Genomic DNA, 21936 nt, shown 5'->3' with positions numbered 1-21936 from the left:
TGAGTGGAGGTCTACAGGTGATTCGCTCATGGGTTGTGCATTAGCCAATAGAAAGTGCTGAACATTCAATGTGGGTAAAACCTGATGCACTTCCTCTTTTTATAAAGAATATAATGTAATGTGGTGCAATGTAAGTAAACGACCCAAAACACTAATATAATATCCTTTAATTAAAAAGAGAAAATCTAAGAAGTTTTTTTTAAATGGATTTCTATTATGTGCCGTTGCCTGGTGCATTGCAGGTCTAGGGCGGCCAATAATGCCCCCCTTAACATTGTGTATAATATTGCAGGTCCGCGTCAACCAATCAGGTGCTCCGTAACAAACCGACACCGTGAATCCTCAAGCGGAGGAAAATCCACGCTGTCCTTCCGCCTGGAGAAACTAGGGCTACACATCACTTGAGCCTGTCCCTCAAAAAAGCAGCAACATTAGCGTTTATTCAATAATGATCTAATAATGGCATTAATACGATTATCCAAACAACAGAATATTATATTCTATTACATACACATAAGCATGAATTAACTTTAGTTATTGTGATATTAATAACCATAATTAGGTTCCACAGAGCTCTCCTGGATAATTAATTCATCTCTGAGAATGAACTGAACAGAATAAGAAATTTAGTCAGTAGAAAATTGTTCAACAGTCATGAACGTCATACTATGCTGCATTATTTAGTTAAAATACTACATAATATTCCACTCATTTATAATCCATTACATGAGTATTGAGTCACTGGAGGTATATAAAAAAAGAAACATCTTAAACCAGCCTTTGTTGGGTAGTAACCTAGCTGATTTAAACTGGTCTCCCAGTCAAGCCAGTTGAAATGCCCCAAATCCCTTTAAAACCAGCGTTTTCCAGCAGGGAAATGACTGCATACATCTTCTCTTTTAGGAGTCAAATGTATACCGGTATGTATGGAGACCTACATGATTTATTATTAGTGCCTGTAAATCACAAAACGAGCAAGTTCTTGTCAAACAGTGTGATTGAGTGGGACTTCTTCAACAGTTATTCATATCGTCACATTCTTTTAAACAGGGAGCAGGACTTGCTAATAGTGTGCAAATATGTATTGTTTGGCACTGACTTGTATTAATCCATCATCCTAACGCTGAAATATTTCAACAGGACAAAAAAACTGTTTACTGCATCGGCGTGCTGGTAGTGGCGCTTCGGTCGGTCGGTCTGCCCGCGCTCTAACGGCGCGTGTCATTGGTTGAGAGGAAAAGGCAGGGCCGCTCCGCGCGCACTGAGTCAGGAAGTGAGTGGCGGATGAATACATGTGCACTTCTCACTTCTCACCGAGTCCACAGCCAGAGCCACACCAGTGCACGCGCATTCCGGAGAGACCTGCGTTTAGTTTAGTCTGGAGATTATCATCATCCTCTTCTATTCCCTACAAACATGGTACGTAATCTTTAATGTTAAAATTGTTTGATGCAGTAACTCGAACTGTCTACCCGCACCAAGTGAGTCTCGAAATAGGCTTTTAATTAAAGCATTAGTTTGTAGATGTAACTTTCCGAAATAATTTACTATAAAAACGAACATATTTGAAACATTACGCTTTGTTTAATTACCTGAGGTGTAGTTTAGTGATGCAACAGTCAGAGTGAAGCCTGCATCTACAACTGCGCAATTCTTACATCCTTTATCTTACATACGGGTTACACACATCAAATGATGTGGATGCCATACATTATTATTGTTGTATTGTATCCTACAATAGGACTATTTAGATCAACATGTCTGCACATTGGAAACCTGTAGTTGTGATATTTTAATTAGGCTGGTCAGTGTTTAGGGGGTCGAGGGTCAGTAGGCTGGGTTGATAAGGATGTTTATGCTTGATATGCTTATGTTTATGTGAAATATGATGGATGGGACATGATGAAGATGATTGTAGATGTGTCTCAGATGGGGATGTGGAGGATGTGTCTCCGCCACCGTCAGTTGCATCATCTATCTCCCTCTATACCCTCTCTAAAGACTGAATTACAACAGCTTGGTCAGTATTTCCCATCTAAAACCTCTTTACTGACATTTAAAGGCCCCACTAATGACAGGCAGTTGTATTTGAACCAAACCACACTGTTGCGTGGACTAAAAGGGTGTAGGCTTATGGTTATGGGTGCCCAGTTTCCTGTATTTTCTCTGTAGTCACTGTAGCTTATGCAAATAAAAGGTGTGTCGTTGTGAAATGTCTGTCATCTAGCTTTTTTTGTTGTTTGTTGAATCTGAGAGGTATTGTCTGGCTTTTCATGTGTGATGTACTTGTGGTGCATCATAGTAAACCAGAACTTGTTGTAGGGAGGTTTTTATAATATATATATATTTGATGTGCTTCCCTGCAGGAATCAGAAGAATTCACAAATTATCACTTTGTTAGTTCATGTTAGCTCAGGTCCATTAAAAATAGTAACAGGTACAACTTAGTAATGTATTAGTAAATGTTGCAATTATCATTACGATTAATAAATGCTCTAGAAGTATTTTCATGCCAAATTGAACCTTATAAGTGTTCCCTTTTTTACTGAAAAAAATCTCACGTGTCTCATATATCAAAGTCTGAAAGTTTCTCATTCAAATTCACATTTATTTTATACTCCTATACTCGTACTGTATGTTAACAATTGTGTCCATTTTTATTTCTTCTTTAGGTGAAATTTAACTTCTAATCTGCGAAAGATCAAACTCTGAGCAATAAAGTTTTCCCCTGGACTTTTGTCCGTATGGCTTAAGTGTTTCAGGGCTAGTTTGGTTTATTGTTGGTGGTTTGATTTCTTTATTGGGTTTGTGTGTGTTCTAATAAGGAGGAACAGCATCTGGAAGAGACAGCTGTCCTGGGTGAGGTTATGATGTAATGTTCCCTGAAACTCATACTTTATGTGTTGGGACTCTTGAGGATTATGCTGTGTGTATACTGGCCTACATTCATTTGCCTGAACATTTTTAATAAGCGATAGAACAGTGTTTTAGACAAACACATCTCAGCGCAGATGGGTGACCGTAGTGTCACAGCACAGTAAGTACAGCCGACAGGATTCATTCGTGCAGTTTCTGTACCCTGTGGAGTTCTAGAGAGCCTTCAGGTGTGTGATAGAAAACAGAGGAGAAACAGGTCAAATTTCACAGGGCTCGGTTTGCATCTTTGTTTGGTGGTCACATTTTCTGTAAATGCATCACTATTAGGTGCAATGATTAGGAAATTTGAGGCTGGAACTGATAAGTGATATTTTATTTTGCACCTGTGATACTGAATCGATTGCAAAAATGTATTTTTTAAAAAGCCAACTCATTCTTTTGCTAAAATTACAGACAACAATTTTGTCATAAACTGGAAAGTATGAAAAACACCAAATAAGTATCGGCTGATTAAATTGTCACGTAAGTATATATATATATATATATATATATATATGGAAGCTTGTTTCAGCCACTGAATTAAAAATAAAAAAGGCAATTACGTCTTGCATTTCTGACTTTTGCGTATATAAACTGGAAATTAAGAGGAAAAAGGTCGAAATTGTAATCGCAAGTTTATGACTTTATTTCCCTAAATTTCGAGAGAAAAAAAATTCACAATTATCCTTTATTTTTTATTATTATTTTGTGGCTTCCATATATAATATATTTTTTTCTCAATATTAATATTTGAATTTAAAATATAATCAATATGTATTAATAATTAATATAGGCAAATTATTAAAATTTTTACATTGATAGGTCTGTCGATAAGTGTTGAAACGGGAACTACTAGATCTGTTTATCGCACTGCTATGGCACAAATGTTGGTTAATTAAAAATGGCCAAACATCGGTCGAATATTGACCTGGTCAATAACAGTTCAGTAGTTTCAGCCAAAGATCGTCATGGCAACACTGGAAACGATTTGAAAAAAAGTACTAATTCCACTATTAAATGCCTAATAACTGTATGACATATACGATTAACAGGTTTAGAAAAAAAGAGCATGTTGTTGAACGTTTTGGGAATCGTCGAGTCCTAGAGCACCTGCTTAAGTGTGCGTGCTTGCAATGGCTTTATCGACCTACAACCGCTACTTTCCATTTATTGGCCATTATAAAAGAGAAACGTTTCAGACAGCCGGACAGACAGTCTTTTGCGGTTCTCGCTGGATGGCAGGGAGTCCCAGAGCAGCTGCGTCTCTTCCTCTGCTGCGGCGTCCCGTCCCCCAGGAGGGTGATGGAGGTTGCCTGGGTATTGGGCACATGGGCATGAGGAATGAAATGAGCCGTGCAGCTGGCAGCAGAAAGACCCAGTTATCCAACGAACTTGTATCAATGTATCTGCCAGCATCTCGTGTGGCTCTTAAGTCGGTGCATGTTATATGTCATATCATGCGAGTATGGCTGCTTAATGCATTAAGGAAGTAGAAAAATTAATTAGTGTGATTGAAGGGATGGCTGTGTGCTCCTCTTTCTTTGGCCCATTAGCCCCACTCCTCCCCTTCATAATGTGGGTTATTTGTTTTCCTAGCAGCTCTCATCCACTTTAGCAAGCTCTTGAGACTCATACAGCAAGCCTTTCCCTCCTCGCTGTGAACCAAAGGCCTGGATTGTTGGTCAATGTCCTGTAATCTGATGCCACTGTATAAAGTGTTGTTGTTTGGCTGTCACATGAAATCTAAAAATGCATTTACAACCTTTTCATGCTATAAGTGTCACATTATCAGTTCGTTTTTTGTTTTTTGTAATGGCAAACGATAGGACTCTTCTTGGTGTATAGAGATGCGTAACATAATTTTATTATTTTTTACCAAATGTGTGTTTTCTGTCTACTTAGTAACCAGCATCTCTTTTTTTCTTCTTTGATTTGTAGGCTGACCAGTTAACAGAGGAGCAGATCGCAGGTGAGAGTTAATGCACGTAATCAGATCACTTTGATACGTGTATTTGGAAGCATACGCTAAATGACACTTCTTATTTCAGAGTTCAAGGAGGCTTTCTCCTTATTCGACAAGGATGGTGACGGCACCATCACGACCAAAGAGCTGGGCACAGTCATGCGGTCGCTGGGTCAGAACCCCACGGAGGCAGAGCTGCAGGACATGATCAATGAGGTGGACGCTGATGGTCAGTGGGCTTGAAAGTAAACTATGAATCAACGTTGAATGCCATTGATCACCTATTCCTTTTTCCATTTGAACTAAATATCTCCAACTTTAAGGGATGGTTCACCCAAAAAAGAAAATTCTGTCATCATTTACTCGCCCTCAAGTTCTAAACCTGTATGAATTGACTTCCATTGTATTTTGTCCATACTATGTATACTCTGTTTGATTACCCACATTCTTCAAAATATCATCTTCTGTGTTCAGCAGAAGAAAGAACGTCATACAGGTTTGGAACAACTTGGTTTTTAAATGACACTCCCCACAATCTCCTGATGTTGTTGTGTCTGCCTGCTCAGACAAACTGAGCATGTTTGTTCAGGAAAACAGCCTACAAATAAGGCTTACTTATAATTGGGTCAATGAAACAACACTCATTTTTTAATCCGGATCTCTTAATTTATTTAAAGCGATTACAATTTATAAAGTGGCAGCAAGTCAAAAATGTCAGGGTGATGCAACTGTCCTAATCATAATGAAGAAAAAATTGTAATTAGAACAGCTGAAGTGTAAAGCCGCCTTTCCACTGCACACGACAAAAGACAGCAGTTGGACTGGAAATTATTTATCTGCTATGGAGAGTCGCACAGGGGCTGCATGGGGTGTCGACCATCTGTGGATGCAGAATTTTCAGATTTGATTTGAGCTTTGGATGTGTTAAAAAAAACACCGTATGCAACACGCCGCCGAATGTGATGTATTCCAATGCATCTCGTTCGGATCAGTGTGAGAGTTATTAATACTTTTGGTTTAACTTTATCAGAAACACTGGGTTATTGATAACTTATCAATTATTAGAATATATTTTTTAATGTTGTCTGGCACCGTATTTTCACTCAAATTATTGCCGGTTATTTGTCCTATATGCGTAGATGTTTATTGTTTGCATAAATGTAACCCATGTTGCCACTCAAGATCATAATGAAAGTTCATTACAACTGCCCCTAGGGGGCAAATTCCGACAGTCATGTCCAAATTTTGTTTGCAGTGGAAAGGCAGCTTAAAAGTGTAACCTTATTAAATAGTTGTATTAATAGTAATATTAAATATTATTTCTCAGAAGGGAAATGTATACAAAACAGCTTATTAAAATTAAAGGGTTAGTTCACCCAAAAATGAAAATAATGTCATGTATTATTCACCCTCATGCCGTTCCACACCTGTAAGACCTCCGTTCATCTTCGGAACACAAATGAAGATATTTTTGTTAAAACCTGATGGCTCAGTGAGGCCTGCATAGCCAGCGATGACATTTCCTCTCTCAAGATCCATTCATGTACTAAAAGCATATTTAAATCAGTTCATGTGAGTACAGTGGTTCAATATTAATATTATAAAGCGACGAGAATATTTTTGGTGCGCCAAAAAAATCTAAACTACGACTTGTATAGTGATGGCCGATTTCAAATCACTGCTTTGGAGCATTATGAATCAGCGTATCGAATCAGCGGCTCGGAGCTCCAAAGTCACGTGATTTCAGCAGCTTGGCGTTTTGACACGTGATCCGAATCATGATTCAACACAATGATTCATAACGCTCCGAAGCTTCATGGCCATCACTATATAAGTCGTTATTTCTGGGTTTTTTGGCGCACCAAAAATATTCTCGTCGCTTTATAATATTAATATTGAACCACTGTACTCACATGAACTGATTTAAATATGTTTTAGTACATTAATGGATTTTGAGAGAGGAAATGTCTTACGGGTGTGGAACGGCATGAGGGGTGAGTAATAAATTACATTATTTTCATTTTTGGGTGAACTAACTCTTTTAAAAAAACTATTCTTCTAAATCAAAGTCAAAGTCAGGTCTTATCAACCTGCAGAAGCATGCAAATGGCTCTTTTTGGTTGGAAGAAAAAACACAGTGTTTTTGTGTGTGTATCTTTAAATGCAAAATGAGCTGCTGCTCCCCACCCCGCTTTCCAGAAGAGGGTGGAGTCTGTACAGTTCGTTCCTCAGATACTCTGGCAATTTACAAAAGAAGAGAAACGGTGCACTCTAAAAAATGCTGTGTTAAAAATAACCCAAGTTGGGTTGAAAATGGAATAACCCAGCAATTGGGTTGTTAAGCAAACATTTAACCCAACCGCTGGGTTAAAACAACCCAAATGCTGGGTTAAAACAACCCAATTGCTGGGTTAGTCCATTTTCAACCCAAGTTGGGTTTATTTTTAACCCAGCATTTAGAGTGTGTGGAGCAATTTCCACAGAACGCATTTTTTGCATTCCACTGCACTACTTTTCTAGTATTTTCTATGTAATTGCACGCTAAACAGACATTGCCTGATACAGCCAACAACAGAGCATTCAGATTGTTTATTACATATAACTGAGCTGAGCCATAGCTACTCTAGCAAGGAGATAAACATGGTAGACTTTGTACAGCTCACTCAGGGTAGGGTCTAATTCTAAGCTACTAAGGCAGATTCAGTCACTATTTGTGGACGGGGCCTGTTACATTGTGATGTCACAATATATAGAGAATGACTCATTTTGAGACACTATTTATGATTTATGGGGAATGGTATTATTTACCTTTTATAGGGTGCTTGTGTACACACACTGCCGACATACATTTATGTTCAAATTTTGTGTAATAGATCCCCTTTAAAAGATTGTTTTTCTTTATCATGAACATTCTTATTCGTCATACGCATTGTCTTTGCATATTAAATTGGCATAGCAATTTTGAAAAAATAACACCCTTCACCTTTCACTTAAAGGCCCCGTTCAAAAGACAAGTTCTTTTCGCACATCTGTCATTGGAGTAAGTACAGCCTGTCTGCGAGATCTTAATCTCATCCACTCATCGTTGTGACTCACTCAGCGCTCTCTCAGCAAGTAGTGACACCAGAAAACTCTCCTATCAGCCTCCTGTCATGGACCTCTCAGACAGACAGACAGACGAGATGGTGTGGGAGGATCAGGAAGCCGCAAGACTTCTAAAGCCAGTCAGATTTGCAAGCCGTTCTGTCGGTCTTCTTCGATTAGCGAATCAATAGGCCTGCCTTGGGATGCAGCCTGCCTCTTTCCTGCCGTGACGTGATCTAGGTCAGACGGCAATAATGCGAGTAGTGGAAAATAAAAGTAATTGCATAATCCACTCTTTGTGTTCGTCATCTCGTTCCCACACACTCATCGAACTCAGTTGCTGGGAAACCGGGGAAGAACTTATTTTGAGAATCGACACTGGAAGTGACCTGGAAATGGCTGATTTCAGCACAATTGTGTGTTGCTGAGTGGTCCTTCTAGTGATGAATTGCGTTCCACTTAGGTGCCTTTAAAAGACTGTGCTAATATGACTCAACATCCTGTGGCGATCAAAGGTCTTACAATTTTATCTGCCACTCTTAAGAATGTGGCTCATTGTACACTTTTTTTTTTTTTATTGAAGAGTTTCGCTCTTACTATATTACACCACAGACCATTAAATCACCATGTGCTGCAACCCACAGGGCCATCGGTTTCACGCCAGAGTCAAAGTTCAATGTCTCTTTCAGGCTGGCTAATCCTAGCCCAGTGGTTTCACACATCCAGTCAGTAATCCAGCCTGGTCTTTATTACTGCACACTTGACCTATTTCAGACCTCGATGAACGTTAGACATGGTTTAACTCTTTTATGGTCAGCTGCGGCTAGTCCGTGCCAGCTGTAGGGATCTAGCCATGTCTCTTATATCACAGTAACCCCCTCAGCTTTTATTATTCACCACGGTCCCTCGAGGACTATCATCTCCTGCTAATCCAGAGTGAGTCACATGGTTTTTGATCTCTCTACATTCATCTCTTTGATGGCTCCCTGGTAAACTGTGAGTGGCCACGGCGTGTCCCGGACACGGCTGCGGTTTGCATTCTGAGAGCTTCCCAAGGGAATGACCATAAGATGGGGTGAAGGTGTCATTATTCAATACATAAAGATTTTTAACTGCAATTTTTTCTGGACTTAAACTGTTGACACTTCAGTATAGAAGCCTTTTTCTGCCTGAGAGACAAAAATGGTAATAATAAAATAAACAATCTAGTTGTAATTGAAAAAAGTCACAATCATAAGAAATGGTATCGTTTATGAGAAACAAGTTCATTCAGTTTTAAGATTTAAAGTCGCATTTGTGAGCTGTAAAGTCACAATTACCTTATTTTGTTAAGGGCCATTCACACCAAGGACGATAGCGCCCAAGATAAAGTTCTAAAAATGTTTCTAAATATAAAAGAATAGCAGAGTCCAAAACTCTTATCAGTAATGACACAGAAGAATGAAATCGTGGAATCATCTTTTTCAGAATGATTTTTCCAGCTGATGAATGATAAAAGCATTGACAGCCAATTAGAATCCACCAGACTTGCTTGAGCATTTAATGAGCCATATGACAAAACTGCAGTGCGTTCTTAGAATAAGCAGAACAATATTGTATGCTGGCGTGGACATTAATATAGTTATCATTCTTGGTGTGAACAGGCCTTTACTCTGAGACTGAAATGTTTTATTATACCTTGAGGTGAACATTCTTGTCAATGCTTCTGTTTTTAATCAAATTTCACTTCTCTTTTTCTCAGGAAACGGAACCATAGATTTCCCAGAGTTCTTGACGATGATGGCAAGGAAAATGAAGGACACAGACAGCGAGGAAGAGATTCGCGAGGCATTTCGGGTATTTGACAAGGTATGTTTGAGCTGTAACTACTTGACTTTGCTTTGGTGTGTTAGTTACAGCCTAAACCGGCAGCGAGACCAAAGTTTTCCCTTGACTTATATCGTCTTTTTCCTTCCAGGACGGGAATGGCTACATCAGTGCTGCAGAGTTGCGTCATGTCATGACAAACCTCGGCGAAAAGCTGACAGATGAAGAGGTGGATGAGATGATCAGAGAAGCTGACATAGATGGTGATGGTCAGGTGAACTATGAAGGTATGTTGCTTACCTCTCAATGCTCACTGTATTTCTTACAACATTCCTTTTTAGTCATATTTATGTTTGGCTATTATAAAAGGTTATTTTATAAAACAGTCCCGGTCCTTGATTCCGATTGGTTGAGCTGCTTTCAAAGCCGTTGTAAATTACTCTATAAACGTACAACTGTGACCTCTTAGCTGTACTAAATTCACTGTAAACTACAGTTTTTTTGGGGCTTTTTGCTTTAATACACCACTATCTATTCATCTGGTAACTCAATTATAATACACCTACAACTATATACTATTTTATATTTATAAAATAAGTTAATAAGTTAAAATTACTAAGTTTGGGAATTATATATTGTATAAAAGAACACCAAAATCAAACAATTTTCATGACATTTTGTTCAAAACAGCCTCTTAAATCAATTTAAAGCTCATAATTTCTTTGAGACATTGAATTCCTTTAGAATATCATCTCTGCTGTTTACTTTATTCATCTCCATGTTGGAATGACCAAAGTATCTTTTGTTTCGAAGTTATCTGCGTCAAATGGCTCACATTTCCCAGAATGCACCATATTCGTACAGAGCACATGTGAAAGGGCCCCTTCTTGTTTCGCTGAAAGCGGAGCCTCTTGATCAGACTCGTATGAAAGCTATTCGGAAATGGGACGCTAATTGCCGTGTGGATTCTGCCTTCTCCTCTTGATTAAAAAATTAATAAGCCATTGAACAATTTAGCAGCTGGCTGCACAGCGTGGCATTCGGCCAAAAGCAACTGCCTAATCTCATTTTCTCTCCATCTCTCCTCTCAGAATTTGTACAGATGATGACAGCAAAGTGAAGCCGCCTCCTTCTGCCGTGCCCTCTTAGAAGAGAAAAAAAAATCAGTCAAATGTTTTACTTACCTCTTGGAAAAATGTTTATTTATTCATAATATTTCTGTTTAAAAATAATTGAATGTTAAAATAAAGTATCCTTCTGTCCACACAGAAAATAATGGAAAAAAAGTCAAATATCTGCATGAAATGGTTAGTGATCCTGTCCCCAAAGATCAGTCTAGCATCAGTTATTCAAGAGAAAAATAATCTGTAACTACCTTCAAACTGAAGAAGAACAGCATTTGGTGAACTCCTTAAGTTCCATCTGCTCTTGATAATGTTTGGGCTGGCCATCCTCCTTTTTGTTCTCTTGTTTTTGTTTTTTTCTGTTCTTCATGCATGCAGCTTGAGCCCGGAGCTCATTCTCCAGCCAATCAGAGCGTGCTGAGTCCACTGAAGTGTTGTATTGTGGGTTTTTGTTATTTAAGAGGAACCACAAGTAGAGAGAGAGCTTGTAAATCCAAGTTTCGAGTGGAATGGGGCTTTAAGATAATTGTGGGGGATAAAAAGCAAAAGTCAAAACGAAAAAAAAAAATGTTTCTCAAATGTTTGGCATGATTTAGTTTAGTTTTTTTTTTTTTCAGTCGTTTATTTTTGTTTCAATGACTTTCTTTTCTTGGACGGCCGTCTCCTCTGTGGTGTCTCGCACCATGATGGAGCTGATGGAGGGATGTTGGAGATGGTTGGAGGACTGTGGCTGAGCCTTCACTTTTCTTTACTCCTGAACGGTGAATTCTCCCCTGCACTGCTTCTGCTGCGGGAGTTTGCACTCCACTCTTCAGTTTGCATTCATTCCAAGTTGTACATGCTACTGTTTTAATATTTTCTTCGAATAAAGTGACCATGTACTTTACGACTCCCGCTCTGCTCTGTTGTTCTTTATGAAACCGTCCTGTGGTTTTCTTCTCTACTCCCAGTCTCTGTCATCCATCCTGTTCGTGAGCTCAAATAGATCAGTGACAGCACTAGACCACCTGTGTTCCAGCTACATTACAGCTTCCTGTTGAGACGAAGCCATCAAACATTGAATAATCCGATCATCTGGCTTCTCTTCGAGTTTTCTCCTTTTCTCAAGTGTCATTTTACACCTCAACTTCACATATGTATGCATGTATAGACACAATTCTCTTTAGAATTGACCTGCATAATGCAAAGCTCCTAACTTAACCGCCACCCACCCAGGAAGCAGGAGAGAGTCTCAGTCGCCAAACCCACACGTTTTGACATCTGAGCTGCCCTGGGGTTAAATTAGGTGTATCAATATTTCACGTGAAAATGAGGCAGCACGTTGCTGTACTAGTAAGAAGAGAGCAGGATTTACCCCCCCCCCCCCCCCCACTCCTCCTCTCAACCATCAACAACACAGACTAAAACCCTATCAAATTACACAAAACAATGCAGAGACTCAATGTCTCCTGCATGTTACAAATAATTTTTATAGGACAACTAAAATTACATTACAAATAATCTCAATTTCTTGTGCTATTCATTTGGTGGTTTTCCAGGAGATGAATAAAAGCTTCACTTTGAAACCCGCAGTACATTTATTTATCTAATGAAACACAATTTGTGAAAGCATATCGCTGTATTGATGTTATCTTGAGATATCGGGCAGAACTAACGCAGTCTTCAAAGATGTGTAGCACACTTTAAAGGGTAACTTGAAATTATTGTCTGCTTTTAGTCCATTTGTGTTTGCTTTGAGGTCTTCTAAGCGATTTTCAAACTGTTGGTTGTAAAGTGGTGCGTGAGAGCAATGTGTGAGGATGTCAGATCTTCATTTTTAATTCAGAGTAGTGTGCGCACATTCAAAATTGGGCAGATGCTCGGTCAAAAATGTCAGAAAAAAAACACCACACTGCTTTATCTGCTCTCATTTAATACATTAAAAAAAAAAGTTTTTTTATTCATAACTAAAACATTTTCTCACGATGCCCCACAAGTCTGTTGCACATTACATGTTTCCAGCAGAGTTGTGTCCAGATCAGACAACACTTGTTTGTGCAATTTATGTGCAACATCACTTGATGAAATATCACTGTAACCTTTACCAGCTGTTCATGTGGTTATGACTTCCTCCTGTCTGATATCAGATCAGTATTTCTGAAGGTTTCCATTGCAAAACTGTCAGTTTCTTCTGTATTAAGACGCCAGTCTGCATGTGAAAAAGTATATTAATCAAGTCCTTTGAATTTGACGTGGAATTTTCATATATGCCATTAATATGCTGAGTATTTGGGCACTTAAAGGTCCCCTTCTTCGCGATTCCATTGTTCAAACTTTAGTTAGTGTGTAATGTTGCTGTTAGAGCATAAATAATACCTGTAAAATTATAAAGCTCAAAGTTCAATGCCAAGCGAGATATTTTATTTAACAGAAGTTCCCTTTCAAAGCCTACAGCGAACGGCTGGCTTGGACTACATCCTGGTACTTCCTTCTTTAATTACGTCAGTAGAGCAGTAGAACAGACTAACCTCCGCCCACAAAGAAACGCGAAAAGGGGGGCGCGGTCTTGTTGCTGTCCCACGTGGAGAAGCGGACGGTCGCGTGGAGAAAAGGAACTGTTGCGTTGAGTGTGTTTATCGCCATGTCATCGAGACGCTGTTATTTTCATCCAGGAGTCAAATCACCTTTGTTTGGCTTTCCCAGGGACGCTGTAGAGATTATTGAACGCATACATCTCTCCGTTAAGAGGCGTGACCTTTCCAACGTGCGCTAAGCTGCTGTCAAATTAGTTACAACACAGGAACCGCTTTCACGTGCGCTAAGCTGTGGTCGAATCACAGCACAGGAACCGCTTGCACAATCAGAACTCGTTACGTGTTTCTGAAGGAGGGACTTTATAGAACAAGGAAATCACCAGCCGTTTTTAGGATAGTGGAAACAGCGGTATACAGATAAGTAAATAGTGTGAAAAATACTGTGTTTTTTACACGCGAAACATGAACACATGTTATATTGCACACTGTAAACACAATCAAAGCTTCAAAAAAACACGAAGAACGGGACCTTTAAAGGGCTAATTCACCCATGGCAAAATGGCCTTTCAATAAAACTTGGGGTAACACATTATTTTGAAAGTCCTCTTAGACATTCTACTAACTATAAGTAACTTTTCTAATACATCTCGACTAGCAGTCGTTAGAGTATTAGGAGACTTTCTGACACTTTATTTTGATGCTCCCCCAAGAGACATTTTACAGACTATAAGTAACTTTGCAACTACATGTCAACTTATTCTACTAACCCGGACCCTAACCTAACAATCTACACTGAAAATCTGAATAAATTGGCAAAACTAAAAAAAATGTAGGCAATCAGTTGCCTCAATTTTTTTAAGTTAAGAAATGTAAAGTTTAAGTAAGCAGAACTTGCAGATTTTTATTTTGTAATACATTTTAATTGCTCTGAACTTGAAATATTTGAGTAAGCTAATTCATACATTTATCTTAAAAATATAGCATATTTAGCATTGGAAACTTGACTAGCTTTAATAGCTAATTTAATAAATGCCACCTTGTTAATTGGTTACACAATGCTTTGGTTAGCATTAGCATAGCTTAGCACTTGCTGAATGAGGGCAGCAATAATACATTTAACATATATCTGTTCTCAAACTAAGATCCTTCTCCACTCATCACCGTGATCCTATACAAAAAAACACCCCAACATAACTGAAACTCTTCTAAACTAGCATAACAAAACATTCAAACACTACTAAATCTCCCACTTAACGTTAATCTTGCACACACACACACACACACACACACAAAAACATTATATAACACTTAATTTTGGCATGTACTGTCCCTTTTGAGTGTCATGGCAAAGCATACTGGGAAATAGAAATCCTAGACTGTAAAAAAATCCAACTTATGTTTTGTAGGACAAATTCAGCTTTTAACGTTTATTCAACTATTTAACATGAAAAAAGTTTGTACAACTAAATGACCCTAAGTTGAGAAAACTCAAAAATGTTCTGCAGCTGGTTGCCTGAAACTGTTAAGTTTTCTCAATTTTTTTTTTTTTTTTTTTTACAGTGCAGCCCAGTTTCGGTTAAACTCTAGTTAGTCTAAATTAAAAGAAATAAGTTCTTAAAACTCAAAACAATGAAACAATTAGGATTACTTCAAATGTGTCAGTTTTAAGAACTCAAAAGAAAAAGAAAGTTCTTAAAGGTCCCATGGCATGAAATTTTCATTTTATGAGGTATTTCAACATTAATATGAGTTCCCCTAGCCTGAATATTGTCCCCAAGTGGATAGAAATGTTGATCGGTGTAAACCCGAGTTCTGGCTGTCTTTCTCTGCCTTTGAGAAAATGACAGGCCAGACGAGCCAATCCTGACGTCTCCTGGTTTGACGTCCAAGCAGGAGCGGTTTCCTCCCTTTCCTCCGCCCAGAGAATCTGGCACGCCCATGCAAACACTCGAGATCATTAACGTTACTTGTGAAGGAGTGAACACTGGCAGTTTCTCAGTGTTTGGATGTACAAATGAAAACAGAAGTCTTTCTTCAGTTCCTTCTGATCTGTGATCATTGATTTCTTATGTGTAGCTTATTATTTATTATTTGTGGACACGCAGCGGCTTCTCTCTCTCCCGACAGAACGGTGTTTTCGTGTTTTCTATCTTGTGAGTCAGTGTTTTTGTACGTCCTTGTCGCGTCTATCTGTTCTAAAATGTGCATACAGTCTTTTCTGTTTAACATCAGCAGTCACATCTTTAGAGATAAACTTCACGCACGCCGAAGCTCGGCCTCCAACATCCCCGACCCCCAGTACTGCATCTGGCCCACAGCGGAGGCACCAAACGCGGCGTGAGATTAAGCAGAAGGAGGGTAAGCGTGAGGGTATCCGGCTAGGCTAGCCAGCTTTCCCCACAATAAACTGGATTACATTCGATTACTGCTGTTGTCTTTGTTTGCGCTGTGTAACGTTACTCAATGCGCGTCAATGACGCTATTCATATGATTGGAACATATCTAGAAATAATGCTATACTCAACACTTACTAACTCGTTCATCTCGCTGTAATGGTACTTTGCATGTGTTACAAAGTTGGTAGAATAATGATGAAGAGGACTCGGTGTGACTGGGACTCGTGTTTATTCAGAACTCTCAGATACAAACACAATAAACTCGCGCTGACTGACAGCGCTCTCATAACTCAGTAGTTACTATAAATAACTTTGTTAGCAATCGCTTAGTCTCCGTGATGTCCGGTTCGCAAACGAATCATTCTTTTGAATCGGTTCTTTTTAGTGAACCGAACCAGTTCACCAAATCGGACTGAATCGTTCTAAACGGTTCGCGTCTCGAGTCAGCGCTGATCCATAATTTACTAAAGTTACTAACTTTCTGACATGAGTGACAGCCCCTCCGACTAGAAATAAACTAATAACCTGAAGTATATGCTAGTAACTACAACAGTTCACCCTGAACTGAGACATGCTGAGAGAACTGATGAGAAGTGAACACAGGTCCATCCGTCTCTCTGGCAGACTCGTGCCTGCTCGTGCCTCGTTAAACCACGCCCCCTCCGCTCATTTAAAATGCAAAGATGTCAGCCAATCACAACAGTGGGCGTTTTTACTGAAGTCTCACAGCAGACACGCCTCTTGAAGCAGGGCATTCAGCCACAGGGCAAACAGCAGTATAGAAAAAATTCCTTTTATTTCTAAATTATGACATTTTATGATGTAAAAATCATACTAATAATATAAGTACACCTCAGAAAACACTATAAAATAATAGAAAAATGCCATGCCATGGGACCTTTAAAACTCATACAGGTTAATTTGTTTGAACTATTTTTTTTTATTTGAGTTGGCTCTACTCAAACCAATTAATTATTTCGAGTGTTAGGGTTTACAGTGACTACGCTAATGAGAGTTAGTTGACGTGTTGTTGCAAATTAATGAGAGTTAGTCGGTGCTACTGAGAAAACATAGAAAAAGGGCTGTTGTCTTCCATTTTGCCAAATAGGTAGGAAAACTTCAACACCCATAATGCACTGGGCATGTCCAAGGCCACTCCCAGTCTGTTCCTCTGTATTCCACTTCGCTTTTAGACGCAGGCTGCATCCAAAATCGTATACTTCCCTACTATATAGTAGGTGAAAAACCATCTTGCGTGAGAAGGAATACTACTTAGCAAACTTTTAGTTTCAATGGTATCGACTTGTATTGCTCCCGGGTGCAGAAATGTAAAGAGTAAACGTTTAGTGTGAGTGAGCTGTTAAGAAGGCTGTTTTTATCATAATGCTATTTAAAGACTAAGTACAAAGCCGTTATCGGGGATAAACCTAGTCTTGCAATAACTGTTTTGTTCTGTAAAAAATAATTGGGAAAAAATGTTCTGTCCTGGAGAAAGAGTAAACATAGTTTACTTGCATAAACTACTGATATTGTCAATGCAAAGCCAATAGATCCAAACATCAAACTAAGAGTTGTGTTTAAAAACATCTTCATTTTTCTCATGCATTACTGAATCGATAGTATGTGGCTCTGAGCAGGAAGCTGTAGAAACTCTCAGGCAAGAGAGAGACCCACAGACACACAGAGACACTAACATCAGCATAAGGATTACAAAGCCTGAAGACAGTTAGTTACATAACACTGCTGACAGCATGTGTTTCTCTGTGTGTGGCCATGTCTGTGTGTGTATTGGCGCACAGTATGGCAGAGTGCAACACTATGCAAAAGTCATGCACAAAGCCCTAAAACACATAATGCATTTAAAAAACCCTTTCAGACATATTTTGTAATAGATTGCTTCATAAAAAACATTTCTTCATGCATCCCTCCACAGCATGCTGACCACAGTGTTATGAGGAAAGTTACTTTTATGCGTTACAATATTGTGTTACTCCCTAAAAAGTTACTTTTTATGAAAAGTAATGTTACATTACGCTACAACTTTTTTACTTTTTCTCACCTGGCTGAGGCTCGCTTCCGGCCTTGCAGGTGTTATTTTTATTTTTTTTGCTATTGTTTAACACAGTACTGCATTCAACATCATGAATAGAAAAAATAGAATATTTTATATAAATATAATAAAGAATATTATTATATTATTATTATCTGACCACTTAGAATATTTCCTGACCCCTATGTGCTATGAGTACCAATATGATAAAAATATGAAATGTTTTTAGAAACCCAAGTATTAATGTATACATTTATAAAGTAATGTTATAAAGTAACTTTCAGAAGAGTATCAAAAAAAAGTAATCTTATTACGTTACTTGTAATCTTATTATGTAACTTGTAATGCGTTACCTCAACACACTCTCTCTTTCTCAATTAAATTAAATTCAAATGAGCTGAATATAAAATTAATAATCTATACACTCTTCAAAAACAAAGGGCCTATTTTAACAATCTAAGCGCAATGGCGAAAGTGCACTTAGGGTGTATCTGAATCCACTTTTGCTAGTTTAGACGGGGTCTAAAAGGGTTGTACCTAGTCTCTTAATGAGTCATGGGTGTGTTTTGGGGCGTAATATGTAATAAACCAATCAGAGTCTCATCTCCCAATCCCTTTAAAAGCCAGTTGCACTTGCACCATAGCGGATTCACTATTTATAAATTGGCGCATATTACTAACGCGCTCTTTAAATAAAAAATGTTTTCCTCAAAATAGCAACGCGCCAACAATGCACCTGAACACACCTTGTTTTCAGACCAGCACGCCCGTGGGCGCACAAATCGGCGCAAATGCATTTGTTATTTAAACAACTAGATAGATGGATGTGAAAATGACTACTGCATCAGGCTGAAACTAGCAAAGAAGACTTGGGTCATGTAAGGTTGAAAATAATCAAAGATATTTGAAATAGAACAAAATCATTTGCTTTTCTGTTGGCAACCGTCTTACCCAAGATATTTGAAATTGACTCAACCCCCTCCCCCCTTAACCTCATCAGAAGGGCCATTTGGAATTTCTAAGGACAAAGGAAGGCTTGCAGGCCAAATGTTTGTCACACCTTTAGTACACGTCTCACGTTTTGGTCTGATTGGTCAGTTTTGAATGGGTCATATTTGAGTTTGGTGACATCAGGGAAAAGGATAAAAGAAGATCGCAACGATAGCTCTGGCTCTTTTTATTCTCTGCCTTTCTCTAGAGAGAGCTGCTCTCTCTTTCTCTCTCTCTCTCTCTCTCTCTCTCTCAGGTAACATTCTATGCATAGGCCTACTGAGTACAATTAAGGGTTTAAATTTACATTCATTTGAAACTATTTTAAGTGTAACCATAACTAGAATTTGTGTTTCCATTTAAAAGAGATTTCTGTCTTTTATGTAATTGACATTTTACATTGAAACACATTGAAAGACATTACATACATGAAACACGAATGCGCAAGCGACCTTCAAACGCAGCTCGTTGCCGGCATTGGAACAAGATTTTAGCGGCCTTACAGTCGCGCCTGGTGCCGAGTGTATATGATAGGGCCCAAGGGTTTTCATTGGCATCGATGGTTCCATGAATAACATCGGAAACTTTCCACTGCACAAAAGGTTCTTTTTCTACAATAAGAAATATAAATATATTTAACAAAACTACTTTTTTTTTTAAAATTGCTTATTAATATTTGAAAAACTTTTATCCCTTAAATCAGTCATCATGGAGTGACTATGCAGCAAAAAAAAAAAAAACATGTCAAGTCCAATGATCTTTAAAAAAAAAAAAAAAAAAATTATATATAGGCCTATATATATATATATATATATATATATATATATATATATATAAACATTAATACTGTATATGAGAATGATTAAGAAAATAATGATTAAGTGTACATTTTAGGTTTTAGGGAAATGTGTTAGCACACTTTACTCAATTATTGAAATCAATGAATTAAAAATATATAATTATGTCAAAAACCATATGAAACCAACATGACAAAACGTTCAAATTTCAATAAATGTTTTAAACAGCGAGTACACTTGTATTTACCATCATATTTATAAGCATATTTATTTATTTATTTTTCAAAATCCACCCGACTAAAAACGCTGAATGCGCCTGATAATTGTGAGCGTTTGTGTTTGTGTGAAGATGACTGCAGCAGCTCTCTGACCTACATTTCTCAAACAGCATTGGTGCAACAAACAGACCTTTAAATTACAGAAGCAGTGAAAACATCCCTCAAGCGCTTTAGATCGGATATTCTATTAATAATTAATTCATTCATCACAGTGTGAAAAGAAAAAAAGAAGCTGGAGACAGCAGAGCATAAAACCAACTGGGGTATCCCAGCTTTTGTTTGCTGCATGAATCCTCTGCAGTGTTGTGTGTGTGTGTGTGTGTGTGTGTGTGTGTGTGTGTGTGTGTGTGTGTGTGTGTGTGTGTGTGTGCGTGTGTGCGTGTGTGCGTGTGTGTGTGTGTGTGTGTGTGTGTGTGTGTGTGTGTGTGTGTGTGTGTGTGTGAGACGCTCTGGAGCTCTGTTCAGTGGAGGAGAACATCCTTTCCTATCCTTTATGACACAGAGCCTAAGTTCAGGAACGCTTCCTCAGGAAAACTGCAGATGGGGAGGGGGACTGTCAGCTTAACAAAGAGGGAAGAAAATAAAAGACGAGAGCACTGCAGGCAGGAGGGATGTGTGGCGGTTTGCAGAGGGATCCCAGGCTTTTCCACATCAGGAGGAAACCCTCAGGCTCAGATCTTTCATTCTTTATTTTATCTTTTTATTCTTTTACTGTATCCCTGTCTCTCTTCCTGTTTCTCAGATGGAAGTGTACACTGCTGAGCAATCTAATCAAGTATTCTCAAACACGTCTTCAAAGAGATCATTTTTGACCGATTTGAGACATATTAAAGGGATATTTCACCCCCAAAAATGAAAATTCTGAAAGAAGACTGTTCAGAAGTTTGGGGTTGGTAAGAGAAATCTCTTATGCTCACCAAGGCTGCATTTTAAAAAATAAAAAAAATACAGTAAAAAGCAATTTGTGAATTTAAAATACATTTTTTAATTCTTCTTTAAAATTCTTTTTGAATATATTTTAACATGTAATGTGCTGAAAAGCTGGATTTTCAACATTAGCCTATTACTCCAGTCTTCAGTGTCAGGTCCTTCAGAAATCATTCTAATATGATGGTTTGATGCTCAAGAAACATTTATTTTTTCAGGATTCTTTCACACTTGAAATAGCCCAGTGAACCCTTGGTCTCTCAATGTGAATCCTGGGTTACCTTTATTCACATTTCACACTGCTCATACTACACTCGGGGTTGACAGTTAATCCTGGGTATTCATAAACTGCCGTTTCACACTGCACATTCCTAAACCCTGGGTTAATATCCTTATTTGCATATTTGCGGTGTTACTGACTGGACAAACGCAGCACGTGACCTGTTTACAAAAAGGCTTTAGCATTGCGCGTCCTCATATTACACATTGATGACAGTAATATCAAGATTTGTCTGAGTGAACTTTTCGAACTATAACGGTAAGAATGAAACGGTCTCTTCTTCACTCCAGTTGTCGCTTTTTTCATAGCTGTTTGACATGAGCAGGGTTTCATAACCCTGTAAAAAGCGGTGCTAACCCCACATCTAAATGAAACACTCCGTTACCCAGGGTTAAAAGATGTTTAGAACGATGATGACCCGGGCTTAATCGCAGTGTGAAAAGTTTAAAAGAACAGCATTTATTTTGAAGTACAAATCTAATACAATGTAAATGTGTTTACTGTCAATTTTGATCAATTGAATGCATCCTTACTGATTATTAATTATTGATTTCAGTATGTATTCATTTATTTAAAGGGGTCAGGAACTTGCTTTAAAAAAATTTTTTTTTATAGCCTACTGTTGTCTGATGTCAACTAATGACGTTTACGTGGTTTTTACATTCAAAAACATCATAATGAATAAGTAATAGGCTATTTTCTACCCTGGTTTTGAGCCTCTCTCATGGAACACTCTGTTTTTATGGGCATGCCGCACTGAAGACTTGGAAGTAAAGGCCCACTGCTATGATTGGATAAGCTTTGCATATTTA

The 21936-nt window shown here is 38.3% G+C and overlaps 1 protein-coding gene across 1 annotated transcript; it reads left to right on the top strand.

Annotated features, from left to right (window-relative positions):
• Positions 1-1263: 1263 nt before the first annotated feature.
• On the top strand, positions 1264-11779 carry calm1b (calmodulin 1b). The gene is made up of 6 exons (XM_079831184.1): positions 1264-1419; positions 4855-4885; positions 4965-5108; positions 9705-9811; positions 9921-10056; positions 10861-11779. Exons 1-6 carry the CDS (start codon positions 1417-1419, stop codon positions 10887-10889), a joined length of 450 nt encoding a protein of 149 aa, XP_079687310.1. The 5' UTR covers positions 1264-1416; the 3' UTR covers positions 10890-11779.
• The last annotated feature ends 10157 nt before the right edge of the window (positions 11780-21936 follow it).

Source organism: Gobio gobio, assembly GCF_949357685.1.
Source record: "Gobio gobio genome assembly, chromosome: 12".
In the NCBI taxonomy this organism is placed as follows: Eukaryota; Metazoa; Chordata; class Actinopteri; order Cypriniformes; family Gobionidae; genus Gobio; species Gobio gobio.
Note: the sequence above shows the minus strand (reverse complement) of the source record. Positions and strands in the feature narration are given on the sequence as shown.

Coding starts and splice junctions, on each gene's coding strand:
- calm1b (XM_079831184.1), top strand. Junction 4,886..4,964: donor AACAGAGGAGCAGATCGCAG/GTGAGAGTTAAT, acceptor TTCTTATTTCAG/AGTTCAAGGAGGCTTTCTCC. Junction 9,812..9,920: donor CATTTCGGGTATTTGACAAG/GTATGTTTGAGC, acceptor TTTTCCTTCCAG/GACGGGAATGGCTACATCAG.